Here is a 19,198-nt window from a genome sequence, read left to right as displayed (position 1 = left end):
ATAAATATCATAAGTACTATGGATCTTTGTCTAATTTTCTCATCTGACAATACAGATTTGCTCCTGCATGTTTGCTCACAGTATTTGTCTGATTAAATCGCCTGAATTCAGCAGTACAAGTACAAAATGATGTCATTAATATTGATGGATGAAACATATCCCCACTCGCAAAGCCTAGTGTTTGTTCTTGCTCTGTGTTCTTGCTCTGTGTGATAAGACGTGTCATCTCTTCAGACACAGCAGATCAGATACGCATTACAGTCAGCATCCCCCATCTCCTAGAAAACCATCACAGTAAGACGCTTCTACATGAAATGACAGCCTTTGGCAATATCTGCTGAATTCTAATCTAATTTCTTATCCTAGTGTTCAGTAGCCATAGTAAGTTGTTTTTTAGTTCAAAAATGCTGATTTTGAAGACATTTCTGTGTGTAAAGTGTATCTTTACACACAGAAAGCTGAAATTTAAATCTGCACTTTAAAGCAATAGTTTGACATTTTGGGAAATACACCCATTCGCTTTCTTGCCGAGTTAGATGAGAAAATTGATACCACTCTTCATATCTGTAGATTAAATGTGAAGCTATCACCAGAAGTATAGCTTAGCGTTAATACTGTAAACAGGGGAGACAGCTAGCCTAGTATTGACCAGAACCTCTACCGCTCACAAATGAACACAATATATATTGCTTGTTTAATCTGACCAAGTTGGTGTTTTACGGAGCGAGCAGTGACTTCCTGGAGTCTCTGCTGGTTGCCTGGCAACCTCGTGGTAACAGCAAGAGTCCACTTTGTTTTTTGTACAGTAAACATTAAACAAACAAGATATAATGTGTTAAAGGGGCCATATAATGCGCATTTCCAAATCTATATTTATATTCTGGGGCTCTACTGAAATATCTTTACATGATTTGCAAACTCCTTATATATCTTATACTGACCCTTTATGCAGCCCCTCAGTTCAGCCTCTGTCTGAAAAACTGGCTGCTTTAGCTGCTTTTAGATGTGTTCTGATTGGTTAGCTTCCAGAAGCTGTTCCTTCGAAGCTATGTAAACAAACAGTAGGAGTTGGATGTCATTTTTGCTTGTTCTTTACTCGAAATTGAACCCTCTCAAATACATCTGTACATGTTTGAGCCCAAACAATCCAAAATATTAGCAACAAAGGCTACAGGACAGCCATTTATGGGCATGCACGAACAATCTGGTGTCATCACGACAAGGAGGAAGGAGAGGAAACTTTCCAAAGGAAGCATTCAGAGCAGACTGAAGCCCTGGCTTTCAACTTACATGGAGCATTTTTTACATATGTTCACCTCAAGTTTTGGACCTTTGACCATGTTTAACAGACATCCAACATCATAACAATATTACAAATAACAGAAAATCACAAAATAGATGGTATTTCCCCTTTGAGTAGAGAGCTTTAGGGTGCTGGTAAGCTGATTTTTTTTAACCTTTGGACAGAGTCGGGCTACCTGTTACCCCACAATTCCAGTCTTTATGCCAAGCTAAGCTAACCACTTGTGGCCTTTACCTCCATATTTAGCGTACAGACAGGTATTGATCTTCTCATCTCACTCATGGCAAGAAAGCTGAAATATGGAACTATTCCTTTTAAACATAAGGTCATTGTTTAATTTAAAATCAAATGTGCTGCAGTACAAGTCAACAAAGGTGCCACTTTCCTAATAATTTCTGCCTGAACTGTGTGCCTGATGTAATCACAGGTAACAGCTCATGCATTAAATATTTTTTTGAACAAATTTTTGAAACCTGTCTGTAGATTCAAAACGGCAAAGCAGATATGCACTGCCTTTTTTATCCCCTGTTCGACAGCAATACCAGATCTGTGAGGTGTTAAAAAGACAGAAAAAGGTCTGGCTTATATTTGTTGCAATAATGAATGAAGAGACAAATGAGAAAGTGTTTATTTCCCACACTGTTAAAACGTGTGTCTGGGAAAACTGATAACACCAAAAGGTCAAATGCACTGTTTATCAAGGAGTTCTCGGGCAGATTGGTACAATGGTCTAGGCCCATTCTTGTTGTTTTGCCTGACATTTCTGATGAATATGTGGAGGACATTTTGCATTTTGGTCCAAATCTTCATCCTGTAGATTAGAATAATGTAAATGATTTGACCATTTGAACTTTCCGAATGCAATAATTAGCAGTGATTTGTGTGCATTATTTAACTTCTTTTACAATTAATAATCTCCAGTGTTTGTTTCAGATAGCATAAAGGCTGGGAAATCATACAATATCATACAAAATCATACAAAATTCTCAAAGCAGAGATTTACTTTCAAAAGACATGAAAAGGTCACAGTGATGGAACAACACACTCCACAGGAATTTTGATGTAAAGATGGTTAACCTAGCCCGTAACCTCTATCTGATTTTTCCTGGCCTTACAGATGGCTAGCTGAGCCACCTCTGTCAGGAGGTTTAACAGGGCTTGCCCTGACATCATCCTCTGGCTGCATCACATGTAAAAACAAACCAATCAATAGACAAACCCTCCATAGTCCCCAAATCACCCAGGTTTCAAGCAACTTACGAAATTCCTTTAACCGAGGACACAAATGTGCCACTGATGCTGATGAAGTGTAGCCCTTGGAGTGTATGTAGATGTGGAAGGTTATACAGGTTAACAAAGCTAATGTCAATGTAACTTCATGTTTAAATCTCAATGTGAAACTTGGCATTAAGAGCAGCACCTGTTTAGATGGTCACAATTCACAACTGTATCCTTTTACACAAGACAGTTCACATGTGTGCTTCCTTGATCGAGAAAACATGTTTTGTTTTGTTTTTTTAAGTTGTTTTTTTTGGGGGCATTTTGCCTGTATTCGAGTCAATGGAGAGAGACAGGAAACACAGGGGGAAAGAGAGGAGTATGACCTCCAATGAACCGTGGACGTTTTGGTTATGTGGTATACAGCTTAACCATTGAGCCACCGGAGCGCCCTAAAACCTTTTTTTTTTTTTTTTAAATCAGTTCTGTTAATTATTGACGAATGCATTATAATCTTGGGGAGCACAACATTTTCATCCCGGTGTAATACCCAGCACACAGCAGATCAGAATGTGCATTTCTGAAGGGTCTTTAGCTAAAAGCAAAAACCTGCATTACATCTGTCTAATACAACACTGAGATGAATTCAAAGTAAATATTTTATTGTGAAAAAGTCATCACATAAAGCTTTAGTCTGGAGTTTTGGGTTCACACAACAACGGGTAAAACAGTATTTGATTGAGACCATTGAGTGCACAGGTGTAATACATTAACCAATTAATAACTATTGACCAAACATGAAGGACCACAACAATTCTTCACATCTTTTTTCCAAAGGTTTTGAATGGATTTCCGCCCTTATAGACTACTTGAAAATGGAAAGAAATGATAAACTCTTGATAAAATGAATAAGGCAGAAAGTTTACTTTTGTGTTCAAATGGCTTTCCCCTTATTCTTTGTTGACATACAGTATTTTTGGCATTTTCCTACACACTTTTGAGGTAGAACATTGATATCTAAAATGGTATCAAACCAGTGACTTAAATCCATTTCCTGAAGCTGCAGCAAGAACAGTTGAGGGTGTGCAGCAATGGCTGAAGGGCAGAAGTGTGCAAGAGGGCTGCAAGCTATTATTATGGACATAATCATCATCATGGCATGCATTTTAAATTTCTGGTTCCTGGTTTGTGCTTTGTGTGAATGTGAGAATAGTAGTTTAGTTGTAGTTTCTGGAACAAACTCAAGTTTGGAGGTAAATTTAAAAACCAAAGCAAGCTTTAATTCAATAAGACTATAAAATATATGTAAAGCAATGGCATACTGTATGCACAATTAATAGGAAAACTGATTGCACTTGATTTGCGGATGGTTGTTATCTAGAATAAATTAATTAATTTACTAAGAAGTGAGATAAACAGTAAAATATTCTGCACTCTGCCAAGGTATTAAATGTAGTGACATTTGTTTCAAATGAAAAGCCTTTCAGTTGGAATTCTTCCTAAACATTTGTCATGCATTTCTTGTGAGGTTTTTTGTGTCGGGTTGTATTTACACTCTAGATCATTAGATCATTATGTCGGAATGGCCTACTGTTCTTTTGCCCAAAGGTTAACGCCCAGAAATGTCCTGAAAACAGCAAAATGTTCCAAAAAAAAAAAGAAAAGAAAGAAAATACAGGCAGAGGGTGTGGTCTCTATAGATACATACACGACCTCACACTTCAAGTTGGTCATAAGTGATGATTTCGAAGGATTATTTTTGTGTGAGTCTACACATTGTTTTTTTTTAGGAAAATCCTGCATAGTATGCCTTTAACAAAGGCCAAATTATGTTTTTTCCCTAAACCTAACCAAGTGTTTTTGTGTCTAAATCTACCCAGACCTTAACCTGGGCATTGCTGCATCAAGAAACACAATTATTTTTCAAAAGTGGTTTGTAACAAATGACTGCTGACAGGGGCACTAGATTAGAAAATGCTCCTATGTGTCGTTCTGGAGTGCACATAGTCAAACGATGTATTAGGTCGTTTAATTTGGAGGATTTGTTTTACAATATTACTGAAAACAGCAGACCTGTCATCTGTCAGATGTTGTGATTACAAATATTCAATTTTAAAAAGGTATCCTTTGTAGATTGTGACCATTAATGGCACTCAGCAGCGGACAGGAGAGCCCCTCAGGGGGTCAACAATACCGCCCAGAAGATCATCAGCTGTTTATTCAGCTCTCGCTGCCTCCATAGAGCAGCCAACATACTAGAAAACCCATCTCACCCTGAACATCATCTGTTTGACCTGCTGCTCTCTGGTAGATGCTTCAGGTCCACCAAATCACAGACAAACAGACTTAAGAACAGCTTCTACCCCAGAGGCATGTGAGAACTGAACACTGCCACATGCTGACAATGATTGTCTGGGACCTGTGTTGTTATCAGCACTACAATACTTACAGTTACATTTATACAAAACTGTACAAATGTCTACATGCCAACAGCACCTTTGTATGTACATTTTCCTGCACTGCACTACTTGTGTAAAGGGCCGCTGCAATTCAGCAAATGTGCAATATCTCAGCTGCTAATGATTTTCCTTTTTTCATCACATTGTTTTATATCTTGCTGTTTTACAAGTTACAGCAAATATGTATATTTTATTTCTATATTTAGCTTGTGTCAGCTCTTGTCTATTTTTAATTGCTGTTTGTTGTGTGTGAATGTCAGGATTGCTACTCAATTTCGTTGTACTCTGTGCAATTACAATAAAAGAATTCTCTTCTATGGAGGAATACATTTATGTGTCATTTCCTGTTTTATTTGTATCTCATGTTCTACTTGTGCGCATGTGGCTGATGCTATAAATCCAGCCGACTGCAAATGTGGAGTGGAAGCTAGCCATGAGACATGAAGAAGTAGGTGGACGGAAGAAACTAGATGAAAGAGAAAGACCGTGTCAATTGGAGAATGGTTTACCTCAAAAACTGGTGTTTATCAAATGTTTATCAAGTGTTTATCATGTTTATCAAATGATGGGTGTGAAATGACAACTCAATAGCTGATGGTGGCAACATGCCACGAAATGTAGCAATGTGCTAGAAAATGACAAAGAAGACTGCCATATAATGTAAACATGGATGTAAAAAATACAGGATTAATGATGAAAAGTATAAATATTGGCTGTGGAAATGTATTATGAAGAAGGGAAAGTATTTAACACGTACGTTGGGCCTCAAGGATTCATGCAAAGCGTTTTGGTGAGAACCACCAAATGTGAATATAACTCTGTTTGTTTACAGGGAAAATGGACCCACCCCAAGACATACACAGCTCTTCTCATCAACATTTCTCACTCAACAAAATATGTGAGGGGGAAGCTGTGACTGGATTGAGTTTTCTTGAATTTGTGGATTTTAAAAGGAGCAGGCCGATGGTGCTGTATATCTGTACGCATCCCACAGTTGTTTTTCTATTGTGGGGGAGCTGCTTGTAAAAGCGGCACATGTGGTAACAAAGTGTATTATATGGCTGCTCTGAGTGAAATACATTGCTGCTGGAAAAATACGTGTGTGGTCTCCATCTATCTAATCTTCCGCTGCTCCTATTGCTCTCGCCCCATGAGCTGTGCAGTATATAAATTATTTATATCTGCTCCTAGCCATAACACACAGGGGTCTTACAAACATTTCAGCCACAAAGCTTTGGGTAAAGAAAGGATTTAATCACATACATAAAGCAGGAGAAACTCCCCATAAGGAGTCAATATATGAAAATCATGTGTTAAAGAATGTGTGTGCATCAATTCTATACCTCGTTCTTGAGCAGTGAGATCAAACACTGAGACTTGTTAATCATCTGCTTGTTAAACTCCCCTGAATCTCTGTAATTGCCTCATGCCATGTTGTGCACCACCGCCAGCTACACAGCAAGATGTCAGTTTTGCTTAAGCGGTGAGTTTAAATCTAGTTCATGTCATCTAGAATTAATGAATGAGGAGAGGGGGGTTTCCTGTGCTAAAAAAGGGAAGGCAGTTTGTCTGGCCAAGCTGAGCTGCCTGTAGATATTTTAAGAGATTTGACACGTATAGAGTTGTAAAGTGGGGGGCCACTGGTTCCGCATACGTTTTTTCCCCCATTCTGTATTCCCATTCAAAAATGTTCTTTTATGATAACGAATCTCCTAGATAATGTAGCGATCCTATAGGTTTAAATTATGACCACCTGCTTCAATCATTTCAACTTTGTTTCTGAGAAAACATGTTTCGTCTTAAATTTTTGGCAAGAAATGACACTTGAACTGATTCAGCTTTCTCAACACTGTCATCTTTGGCTTACGCCTGCCATTAGAGGTGTACATGACTATTAAGCTTGATGATTTGTTTCTTCCCGAAATGCACATTGGGAGCCATACTTAACTTCTGCCCCAAAATCTTTATGTACACAGTCTTGTACCTTTGACTTTTTAATCAAAGAAGCAGATATTTTCTAACATAGTTGTTCATCTTTTGTACTGATCCAGGAGAGTTTCATGCCGATCCAAGCTGTAGACGTGCTCAAACTGTGAGTAACGTAACTCTATTAATGTGTTCGAAGAAACACACAAAAGTAGGGTTTTGCTTCAGAATGATTGCACTGTTCAGTGAAATGCTAATTGTCTTTGTTAAACATTCAGTAATGGTAATGAAATCCTTGACTTGTGATCAAAAAGTGCTTCTTATAATCAAGGTGGAAAGAACATACTTTAGTCCTCAGACAACCGCTGAGAGGTACTTCAACATGAGGCAAAACAAAATCCTACTGGCTACAGATCAGAGGTTGTACTATTTACTTAGCAAAGCACTCACAGGAATGCAGTCTCTTACAGTCTGCTAATGCTGAGATACTGTCAGTCTGAATGCAGCCTTCAACACAGTCTTACAATTATCACAAAAGTCAGAGCTACTCTCCACCTCTGTTTCCATTCTGTTTAGGTTTATAAAAAATAGGATGTGTTAACTGTGGTGGCCTCAATGGTGAGATGTAAGATTGTGAGATGAGATCATTACAGTTAAAAGACTTGCTGCTCAAAGATTGAATATTTAAAAAGCCATATTCCACTGTTAAGGTGGTATCTGAATTAATATCGTTAAGAACTGCTAATGGTAAAATAGCACATATTAGCACGTTTTTGTTTTTATTTTTTGTCATTTTCTGTTATTGTTCCTTCATGCTGTTTGGAAATGTCTTTGACACTTGGCATTGTTTTCACAAATAAAATTATATAGTGATCATCCTTCTGTGTCAAGCAATAATTGCTTAAAATATTTAATCCAAGTACGGACCAATACATGTACTGTAATTCATATACTGCATATATAGTATGTGTTGGTACTAGTGCTGAAACCCACTTACCGTTGTGGCACTAGCATGAAGATATTTTTATACAAACTTAGCATGTGAACTATGACTGGTAAAAATATTGTAAATAGACATAATATGTGCATTGGATCATTATTGAAGAGGCAGGAATCCTGGAGACATAATTCACTGTGGAGCCGGTCAGCAGGTGTGTTCAAGTGGTGATAAGGACCACATGAGTAATGACCACATATTAATGTGCAAACATGGTGGAAGCTGGACAACAGGTTTGCTGACAGTAATCCTGCACCTAATCTGCTCGCATGTTGTCCATCCATGATAAAAAAGATGTCATCAGTCCCAGGATATATTAAAATAATCCATGCAGTGCATTTTGTGGACAGAGCAGATTGCAGAAGTCATGTGTAAAGACTCAGTAAGAAAGGGCATTGACCTCTACTGTAATTAACATTGTGTTCTGGACTCCTGCAGGATATTGTTTGATTATAAGGTCGATGACTCAATAACTCTAGTGAGTCACTCAATAATTTGAATTAAGATGCAGTTTTTTCAAACACTTGTTTGTCTTGTGGCTTTTCAAATGGTATGACTATAATGGTTTAATTGCTACTTTTCCAAGTGGAATAAGACTAAACGGCAACCAGCACTTTGTTGTATAAATTGTATGACAACAAAAGCATAATCTTCAAGCTGTGTGGAATTGGTGTACTCCAGAGGATATGAGCAACATGGTACAACAGATGGTAAAGTAGCCAAACATACTGAAGACAGAATGGGATCAGGGAGGAATGGAAGATGTTGTGGGGATGGATAGAAAAAATGTTGTTATGACAGCTTAGGGTCAAACCAAGGATATGTGGGAGAAAAGGACAACAAAAGAAAGCAAGAGAAAAGAGCAAATGAGTACAAAAGAAGAAAAAAGTTCAGAGAATACAGGAGATTTGATGTATTTGTTGTTCTAGAGAGCCTTACGTCCATGTCATCGCAGAGCAGGGACCCAGATCCATACTGTAGCCGGCACTGATGGGCAGCGCTGTACAGAACTCCAGGAAGCACTGAGTTTAGAGACAGTTTATCCTTCACAGGGGCATCATCAAGGCACCAACCCCAACCGCGACTGTAATGGGAGGTTAAGGAAAGAGGTGGATAGTTAAAAAAAGAAATAGAGAAAAACAAACAGTCTTCTGAGCACACTTCATAAAGGCCTCTGTGGCATACACACAAAGAGTTTCTTTTAAAAGTAACAATCTGCAAAAATGATCTAACAATTTTCTACTTTATCTGAGGTTGACTGTTATTCTTTGTTATTCTTAACACCTAAATACAGGTAGGTCTTTTCCAGGAAATATTCTGTAGCAATCTTGTAATGTACTGACATTTCTGGCAGAAGCAACAGGGTTTGCTTGGAATAAATCGTAGAATAGTAATATTTGCAGACATGGTCAGTGACAGCTTTCATAGTGGAAAAGACAAAAATTAAAATGCACCAAGAATCCAAACGTCAGCTTCCCCACAATATGGAAAGAGTAATGGACCAACACTTCAGCAATGATCTTTTAGTGCTAAAATAAAACATTAACAAGTTGAATTACCACTTTTACACCAAATAAGAGCAGTAAATGCAAAGCAAAGCAGAAAAGTTTTAATAACTGCTGAAATAACAGTCCGGTTGACAAGAAACTAAAGCTATTCACACCACTTACCACTGGAAGTTGCTTGACATCCTTCTAATTCATATATAATTTTGTCATCCTGTTTTTCCATACTGTATTTCTGAAATTTTGCTATCTGATCTCTTCTGTACTTGCAACATCCAATGGAGGGAGGAACGATCCCTCCTCTGTTGCTCTTCCTATGGTTTTTCTCATTTTTTTTCCCTGTTAAAGGTTTTTTTGGGGAGTTTTTCCTTATACGCATTGAGGGTCTAAGAAAAGAGGATGTTGTATTGCTGCACAGATTGTAAAGCCACCTGAGGCAAATTTTTGATTTGTGATATTGGGCTATACAAAATCCAAATACCAGCCTCCCCTCATCTCTTATTGCTAAAGTAAAACATTATCAGGGTGAATTACCACTTTAACAGTAATCCTTATAAAGTAAGAACTATTCCTAGGCTAGTATATTCAATAGCAAATGCAATAGCATCAAACGTTTTTATAACTTACCAATAAAATTAAAGTTGACCAGAAGCTTTTACAGCTATTCATACCACTTCCACTGACTAGTTAATAGCAGGGCTGTAATTAGAGCTTGTGTATTTTGGCTCCATGTTCTGGCATAAATTAAACTGACTGGCTTGAAGGGAATGCTTTGATTGAAAGGTCACAATTTCAATCTTTGGGAGGCCATAATAGATAAAACAATTAAAAAATACTGGGGGCCAATATGTTCTGTTATAATGGACTCTTCCAGGAAAATGAATTCATGGTATCACGCTGTTATATTAATAGACTGGTTGGCTATGGGAAGGAATATAATGATGAGGATAAGTGGGTTTCATTTCCTTCAATGTAACAAGGCTGTGATCTGTACTGATGAAAGGAATAATATTCAGCTTCCTATTCACTATTTTATCTTGCATTTATTGTATATGGTAGATGCTCTAATCCAGCACGACATTGTTTCATTAGGTTAATATATATTAACATCACATTGTATTACCTCAAAGATACATGATAACACAGTAAAAAATAACTCAACAGCATTTTAATAATGTATAACTTGCTAAATGTACATGCACAAAGGAAACAATGTATTATTTCCTGTGATGCAGCTGTGTGGACAATCAGTTCATAGAGGTAAAGATGACAAAAATGCATAATATCAAGCCTGTACAACATACATAAAATCTACTGGAAAAAAGAAAAGGCATGCATTTACAGATTGTACAAACAAACAATTACACTTTAAAGGCCCTGTTGGTATCAGCTGGTATCAAATGCCTTCCAATGTGAACTTGTTTAATGTCATCTAGAACAAAGAACCAAGTTCTTTGATGTCCAGATGAATCATTTGATCCTTTGGAGCTGTCATTTAGAAAATGAGCCTACACTCAAATCTCCATAATGAGAGCTCGGATGGGATTGTGATGAGCGTGTGGTAATTAAATAAATGTGAGTTTCGTGATATGACTTTCATTAATATCCATGACCTTATTTAATGCTGCATTGTAAAGCTGAATGTAATTTACAATAACACCTGAAGATGTTCATATGTCATAGTTTATTTGTTTTAGTCAGTCCATTAAGGTTTGTTTCTCACATGCAGCAAAAAGAGAAAAAAAAAGTTGTGTCCTGATCTGTAATGTTACTATGACAAGAGTGATGAAGTGAAAAAATGTTGGACATCAGTGTTAAAGTCCTCTGTGACTATGAAGTCAGATTCACAGACGGCGCTACCGTGTTAAAGAGCTCACTGGGATGTTCAAGTACAAATGATGGAAAGTTCAAGTGAGTTTGACTGTGCGATAAACTCTTCTTAATCCGGGATAATGTTTCACAAAAATAATCTTAAAAAATGCTATTTGGGATCATCCTGATGATAAAAAATTGGAATTAAATGTGAGAAAGTTTCATTGCATGGAAAAATGGAAAAAAAAAAAGGGTCTGAATAAAGCTGATATGTTGTGGAAGAACCATCATTGAGCTTTGGCTCTCAGCACTCCACAGCTGTGGGGGAAAAGTTCGGCTTACTGGTGACAGTGTTAAGTGTGCAGATGTTCTTAGTTCATATGTCTTTGTTGAAAATGAACATCAAGTCAGGCCTAGTGATGGTGTAAGTCTTAAATACCCCTGATAATGCACAGTGTAAAGACTGAAAATGTACCGTGAGAAGCTAAAATCGAATCAGTGGGCTGTGTGTCTGCTAACGAGATACAAATAACGTACACGGTATGTTTCTGTTCATTGTGTGTGTACAGTGGCAATAAAAATATTATATTGAAAACTGTGTGCAAATTTGTTTTGTGTTCTTTTATTCTCCTTTTTTTTCTTTGACCCAAAAAAATTGAAAACAAACTTGAATCAAATATCTTCCACATGTGAAGCCATATTGTGATCACACTGTGAACTCTAAGGCAGTCATAAGAATGAGTCAGAGATAAACAACTACTTCACCCCAGGTTAGTCTTGCCAGAAAATTTGTCCAATTTAGTCCAACTCACTAAACAATGTGAATGTTTACATTTTTAAGTTTTACACTTCTACACTCTAATTTCCATCACATGTCTGTAGAAAAACCCTTTATCCCTGTTTGTTAACCAGGATATTAAGAAGATATACAGCACATCAGATTTAAATAATACAGAGGCTGACTGTTTAGCAGTTACCAAAAATCATTAATATGAGATGGCCTCACACTGACTATTGAACAGCAGCAATTAAAATGTTCTCCATGAGTGCCTCTGGACTGCATGGGCTTTACTGAAAGGAAGCTCAGAGGGCAAATTCGGTTCTATTGCAGCCTTTGTCAAAGGCAGCTTTCCTGGAAATGTTTATGCTCGTTAATGAATTGTCTCCTGAATCCATCCATACACCTCAAAATTAATTCACAATCAATATATGAGTTGTGGTTAATTATGAAAATTGCATTTATTCTCCTGACTGGAACCGTTCAGCAGCTTCCACGGCTCTCCAAAGCAGCAATTAAATTCACATGAAATTAGGTTGTTGGGTTTTTTCTTTTTTTTTTTTTTTTTGCAACTTGGCCTCTATGGCCTTCTACTGTAGGAATTCTCTTCTGGATATTAAAGAGTGTTTATGTGTAGCCTGTCTGTGTGATAATATCTAAACCACTCAGCTCAGTGTGACCCTCTACATTCCACATAAAATAACACCTACGGACCAAAGCAGCACAAGCAGTAGAAGCCTGAAGGACAACTAAGGCCAACAACAATAGAAGCCTTGTCCTGCAGTCAGTGAAAGAGATAAAACAGAGAAAAAAAAATGGGAGAAAGGAGATAGGAAGACACATATCAGTAGTTTGTACAATAGATGTGTGTGAGGAAAATGATCAATGGTGATTTGGCGGTTTTGGAGTGCCTTGCTAGAGATCAAAAGACAAGAAAAAAAGAGGATGAAAGAAGAAAGAAAACAAGAACAGGGACATGGCAAGCAAGGGGATGGGGATGGGTGGCTAGGAAATAAGGCATCATCATTATCATGATCTCTTTTCTTGCCTCAGTCATTGAAAAAGCTTCTCATAGATGCTTTTTGTTATAATGTAGGACAACTTATTCTGGATCACATACAAATTAAATGTGGCTGTTTTCTTTGACGTCTCATGTCTGTTGTGTTCCGTCAGCAGTAAACAGATTTTAATTAATTAAACATTTCCATTCAGTCTGTGGCACTGCTACACTTATTAGCAGTAATAAAACCCATACCTGTGCAAGGAAACAAGACTTAAAGTCAGCACTCTAACATGCTCACAATGACAATACTAACATGGTGAGTTTAGCATATTGGCACGCTTATATCTGATAACTTGCTCTCAATACAAAGTACAGCTGAGGCTGATGGGAATGTCATTAGTTTTGTAGGAAATAAACCAAAGTATTGGACCTGATAATCGACGCTAGATGAAAGGTCAGAGGATCACAGAAGTTATTACAATTTATACCGTAGGAAACGTGGGTTATTGCACCAAAATTAAAGGAAATCCATCCAATAGTTGTCGCATATTTTACTTAAAACCACAGATGTTAACCTCAGTACTGGGTCTAGTAAGTCCCCAGACATAAAGCTTTATTGTCTGGGAATCATGAATTTCTGCACAAAATGTTAAGCTAATACATCTAGTAGATGTTAAGATGTTGTACTGGATAAGTGAAAACTTTGAGCTGCTGGTGGTGCTAGATGAAAATCAGGGAATCACTGAAGTCATCATCTTTGTTCATCTACTGGGCACCATGGATATCTGTACCAAGCACAGCTCTGGCTCCTGGCTGTGAAAACTAGTTCTTCATTATGTGATGGTACTCTTACAGGAGATGTCCATTAGAATAATTTAACTATCCCTAATTGTAAGCCATGGTAGCAACTTGGCTTTCAGCATGTGAATGTAGGCAGACAGTCTGTCTGATGCTTTGGTCCAACTGAAATATATAAACAACTTTTGAATGGACTGACAGTAACAATTTCAGTTTATGGCTAATTTAGCATGCCAGCATGCTAAAAGTTATAGTCCTATGTAACATAGTCAAGCCACACATTTTTTACACAAACTTCCATTTGAAACAGAGGAAAGTAGTGCTTTTCAGGACCGAGACAGCTCTCTGTCTGTCTTCATACTAATAACCATCACTCAGACATGCACATACAAACACACAAAACCACTGGCCTTTGTATTGCAAACTCCCACGGGTTGTAAATATTGCCGCTGGGCCCTGTTTTGTCCACAATGGAGTCAAGACGCTCCAATGCTGTCAAGTAGCTGAACACCCACTAAATGAATTCCAGATGCTTGGAGCTGAGAAACTGGGGCAACTCTGGTGAAATATTTCAGACATTTCAACACATGTCCTGTTGAGGCCAGACTCACTGTGCTAGTGACGGTAGCAGCTGGAGACTTGTATAGTGATCGTGTAGTTGATAGACAGGCACACACACACACACACACACACACACCTCACACACACAGTACTGTGATAGATATATAAAAGCATATACATAAGAATTAATCATAAGAAGTTTAGAGAAAAGGTGTTTTTTATTGCTCATTAGACAAAACACTTTATGGGTTACAATATTTAGTAAATTTTTCTTTATTTCTGATGAGTTTTCCTGGATGAATGATTATAAGAAACTTGAGCTGTGTTTCAGGAAGGGAACCTTTTGTGTGGTTGATGTTATTTGTAGAGCATGGTACAGAAAGTGCTTTGTTTGCAATGTGATGTAAGACTTTTGTTCTTGTCTGTGTTTGACAAATGTTTCACCACTGCAACTGCATTTTGGTGTATTGTAAGTCCATGTAAACTGGACACTTGTATGTGCATGACACAACGGATAAATAACCAACAAACTAACTATAGATAAAACTACATGCTTTTACAACCATACTGTCTGTAGGCTAAAAAATGGCATTTAAACTCCTAAACTCCTTGAAAATGAACAAACATTCCAATTACTAAATTTAATGAATCAACAGTGACCTTAATCCTTTGCTCAGTAAAGTCATTCTGTTATTTTCATGGGTCTTTTTGAGGTCATGATGTTACTTTGGCACCAAAAACAAGAGTTAAAGATGTAACTACCGTTCTATGAATTCTGGGTGGTCACCAAAATGCGGTACTGTAACCACAAGGCCAGTCCAGAAAAATTAATTACATGTTCAGTAGTACAAGCTCAAAAAATGAGATACGCTCAGAAAAAAAATTATTGACATAACATCTTATTAAAGATGAACTTGTGCAACTGTAGTTAAAAAAAACAAAACAAAAAAAGTTTAGCAGGTCACTTCTTATTTGTGAGAAAAAAGAAGAAAAAAGATAGAGTTATGTACAGGTAAAGTGGTGTAATGAAGAGCTGCAGAAACATGTACTTAAACTGAGAAAAGCCTTTCACATTTACATTTGCATTTATTAATTAGGCAGACGCTTTTGCCCAAAGCGACGTACAAACAATGTACAATACAAGCTAGAGAGTAGATCAAGGAGAGGCCTTCAAGAAGAAGTGCCTCAGCACTTAGTTCCACCTGACACAAGTGCCACAAGGCTTGCAGGTGCATAGAGTAACATTATAAGTGCCTAGTACATTAAGGATTGAGAGATGGAGAAAGAGCATATAGAGCTATAGCTCTATAGGAAGAGGTACGTCCTCAAGTGATTTCTGAAAATGGAAAGGGATTCTGTTGACTGAGCCGAGTTCCACCACTAAAGAGAAGAGAGATTTCCAGCCCTTTCCCTTAAGGCCCCTTTATATTGTGCAAATTTGAGCTGCCTGGGATGAAAGTTGACAATAGTGAGAGAAATGTAGTAAAATCCAAAATGGTGATCCTAGATCGCACTGTGAGACACATCCACTAACAACTGATGTGGGGCTTTGGCGACCAAAGACAGCCTGAGGCAAAATTCTGACAGTGTCAGAAATTTGTAGATAAATTCTCATAAAGTGACCGGTGCTACAGCCCACATCTACAAACCAACCAATCAGAATACGACATGAAATGACACAGAATCCGCTGGCTGGATATTTTGTAAGTGCAGTTTTTAAAAAATAAAGTTTAGGGAGAAAACACGGTCATTCTCCTTAATACGACCATGGCACACAAAAACCAAGACAATGGAGGTGAAACAAAAAAAAAAGTTTGTGTTTTTGCTGCAGTTTCAAAACATCAGAGCAGCGCAATTTTTTTTTGTATTTACATCATAGCGCTAAGATTCACCATAAAGTGAGTGCACTATCTGACATGCCTCATATTGATATCATACAGTCTGACACAGATTGCAACCAAGATTTTATTATAGGTATCTTACAATGTGACATGCAATAAACCTACGATTGTTGTTGCACAGTCTAAAAGGCGCCTTTAGCTGTGGTATGGACACGCAGAGGACAACAAGTGCAGCCATAGTGGCTCTGATCACTATTGCTCAGCTTTCCCTGGAGACCAAGAAACTTTTGAGGAACTCAGAGAGAGAGAGAGAGAGAGGGAGCAGTGGTAAAGAGAACAAAGTGAGTGAAAAGGACATATAAAACATTATGTTCTAAAGAAGTAAATAACCATCAAACACTCTTCAAATTGTTTTATGTGGAGACAGGCACTCTGGAGTCTTTTAATCATTCATTACATCTAACCATCAGAGTCACGCAACAGTAAATACAATGAAACAACAGGATGGCTGTATTGTTGTTTCCTCATGTGTGAACAGTGTGTTTCGAATGCCTAAGTTGTTCGAAATCCACCATGGGTGTAATTTGCATAATCTAAACAGTTCTTCAGATGTGGTGGAAACGCAAATGGAAAGGCGTTAAATGTTTTCTAGTTTGATTCCAGAGATTAGTTCCTCTGATTGCAAAAATCCTGGAACTTTGTGGTCCAAAAGGGGCTTCTGTGTACAAAAGACCAGTAAAAGACCAGTTCTTAAGCAGGAACTGCTAACTGGTTTGTCCTCAGGTTAAGGTTAATGAAGCCTGAAAAGAATGGTGGTGTATTCAGGTCTCCACTTATAGTTAAGAAGTATTATGAAATTACAGCCTCATGATACCCTACATAAGACTGATTCTAATTAGTTCCATGTAGTAAAAGTTTTGGTATCTAGATTTTGAATTTGAGAAAAATAGAGCACATCAGATCAACAGTATCTGATCAGATCAATGCATGAGAGTTTAGGTATTGGAATGGGTGTCAGGAGAAAAAAAAAGCTGAATCCCTGCATCTCTTGAGTCACCAATTACAATTTGTGGGACGTGCACCTTGTCATGTATTATCCTTCAACTATCTCTATGCACATGTCATTACACGAACAAAGTCACGAATGCCCCAGTATGACACCTACCATCCATCATGTTGTCTGCTGCAACAGCCTTTTCTCCCAGATCCTATGTGACACAGGACTTGCAACGTGATTTCGTTTTTCGTGTACATAAACTGTATATATTAGTTGAATTTAAAACCATTACATGGCTGCATTCAGAACGTTGTGGGCGCACAAAACCTTGAACTTCAACAAACTCAGAGAAATATTTTCAGAAAGCAGCGTGGTACAAAAAGGTAATACATGTGTGGCACTCACTCAAGGAAGCGGGTGATATACTGGCGGCTGCAGCGTGACCACCTGGGCAGCGAGGTGCCGTACAGGAGCTGTGGAGACATGACGAAAGGTCGTTTCCCAATGGGTTCACAGTCATTACCGTTGCCATCATGCTGAATCCCAAAGCTGTGACATAGAAGCAGATCCCACAGAGAGGGCAATTAAAGTGAGAGTGACTTCAAAAATCCTCAAGCACGCATTTCTGAAGTGATAATTATGAGGCTGAAATAATTATGATGAAACAGCACTAATGAGCAACAGACACGAAGTTCAGTTTAGATAAACTGGTTCAGCAGCGTGTGTGGCTGCACATTCAAACAGACAGAACCCTAATGTGAGAGACAAGCAGGAAATCAGTACCACATCATGATCAGCTAAACTGTGCTGGAGAGAAAGTTTTATCCAACTGATTCGTAATTTCAGGACTTTTATTACAGCATCTATTGTTCTGCTTTCACCACATTCCCTCTGTGACTGTGGTGCAATTTGACCCAGACAGACAGAAAAAGATGACCTCAGTTACTCAAAAGTGAGACTCACACTCTAAATGTAATAATATCCAACGAATGGAACAGAAAAGACTAGAATAGCTGTTCATTGTCCATGGCCATTCTCATCACCACCATGTGCAATGCTGCTGTATTTTAAAATTTTATTGAAACTTTCTATTTTTATTCATTTTCTTTTGATCCACATAATTTTGTCTGTGTTTTTATTTGATGGTAATTCTCATCTCTCTGTAAAGCACTCTTGTCAACATTTGTTATTTTTAATTGTGTTCTATAAGTAAATTGACTTGACTTTGACCATCCAATAGCTCAAGTCTGACTTAAAATGATATTGACGGTTCACTGAACTCATTAAGTTTGAAACACTTTTAGCTTATTAGCTTAACAGCATTACACTTATGTTATCTAATCAGTTAAATGGTGGCATTGGAAACATGACAAAATTCATCTTTCTGTTCTATTGGTTATTTAAAAAATGAGAACATAAATTGAAATAATGTGATATAATGCGTGTGTGTGTGCACTGGACGCTTACTTGTGCCCCAGCTCGTGTGCTACAGTGAAGGCCAGTGGGAGGCCGGTGTCTTCACTGATGCTGCAGCTGCGATGTGGCTGACACATCCCTGCCACATGGGACAGACCCAGTGTCTCACAAGGCATGTTGATGGCTGCACAGATGTCCTTCCTGTGAAAAGAAAAAGAGGGATTGTCGGTGAACTATCGGTTGAGACAGAGAGCAAAATGAAAAGGCGACGCATTGAATACCTGAATTATGAGGTGATGGAGAGCAGATAATATGAAAAAACAGGGGAGAGAGTTGGTGGGAAACAAAAAAGGGATCATGCTGCTAACTTCAGATAATAATTCAGATAATAAATTATAATGATATGTCACCATTTATGTTACACAGTGTAACAAATTAATCAGCAGCCTGGATTAACAAGCGAAAAAAAGCATTGACAATAAGCGACTATAGCTCATATATACCTTCAGATTTCAGGATTACAAACTGTCACACGCTATTTGCAATGTCACTTTAAATTTCCCGATAATGTTATAGTTAAAGTT

General features: G+C 37.8%; 1 protein-coding gene across 2 annotated transcripts in view; it reads right to left on the bottom strand.

Annotated features, from left to right (window-relative positions):
- The window catches only part of LOC121895707 (A disintegrin and metalloproteinase with thrombospondin motifs 7), a 90,981-nt gene that overhangs the window by 42,587 nt on the left and 29,196 nt on the right, over nt 1-19,198 (bottom strand). For both annotated transcript variants that reach the window (XM_042409131.1, XM_042409138.1), the window contains 3 exons: nt 18,666-18,815; nt 17,604-17,747; nt 8,843-8,987 (listed from right to left, as the gene is read on the bottom strand). In XM_042409131.1, the coding sequence (XP_042265065.1) occupies nt 8,843-8,987; nt 17,604-17,747; nt 18,666-18,815 (439 nt within the window). The remainder of the gene's footprint in view (nt 1-8,842; nt 8,988-17,603; nt 17,748-18,665; nt 18,816-19,198) is intronic.

This window comes from Thunnus maccoyii, chromosome 1 (genome assembly GCF_910596095.1).
Source record: "Thunnus maccoyii chromosome 1, fThuMac1.1, whole genome shotgun sequence".
Taxonomy (NCBI): domain Eukaryota; kingdom Metazoa; phylum Chordata; class Actinopteri; order Scombriformes; family Scombridae; genus Thunnus; species Thunnus maccoyii.
The sequence above is the reverse complement of the archived record's forward strand: the minus strand, read 5'-3'. Positions and strand labels throughout refer to the sequence as shown.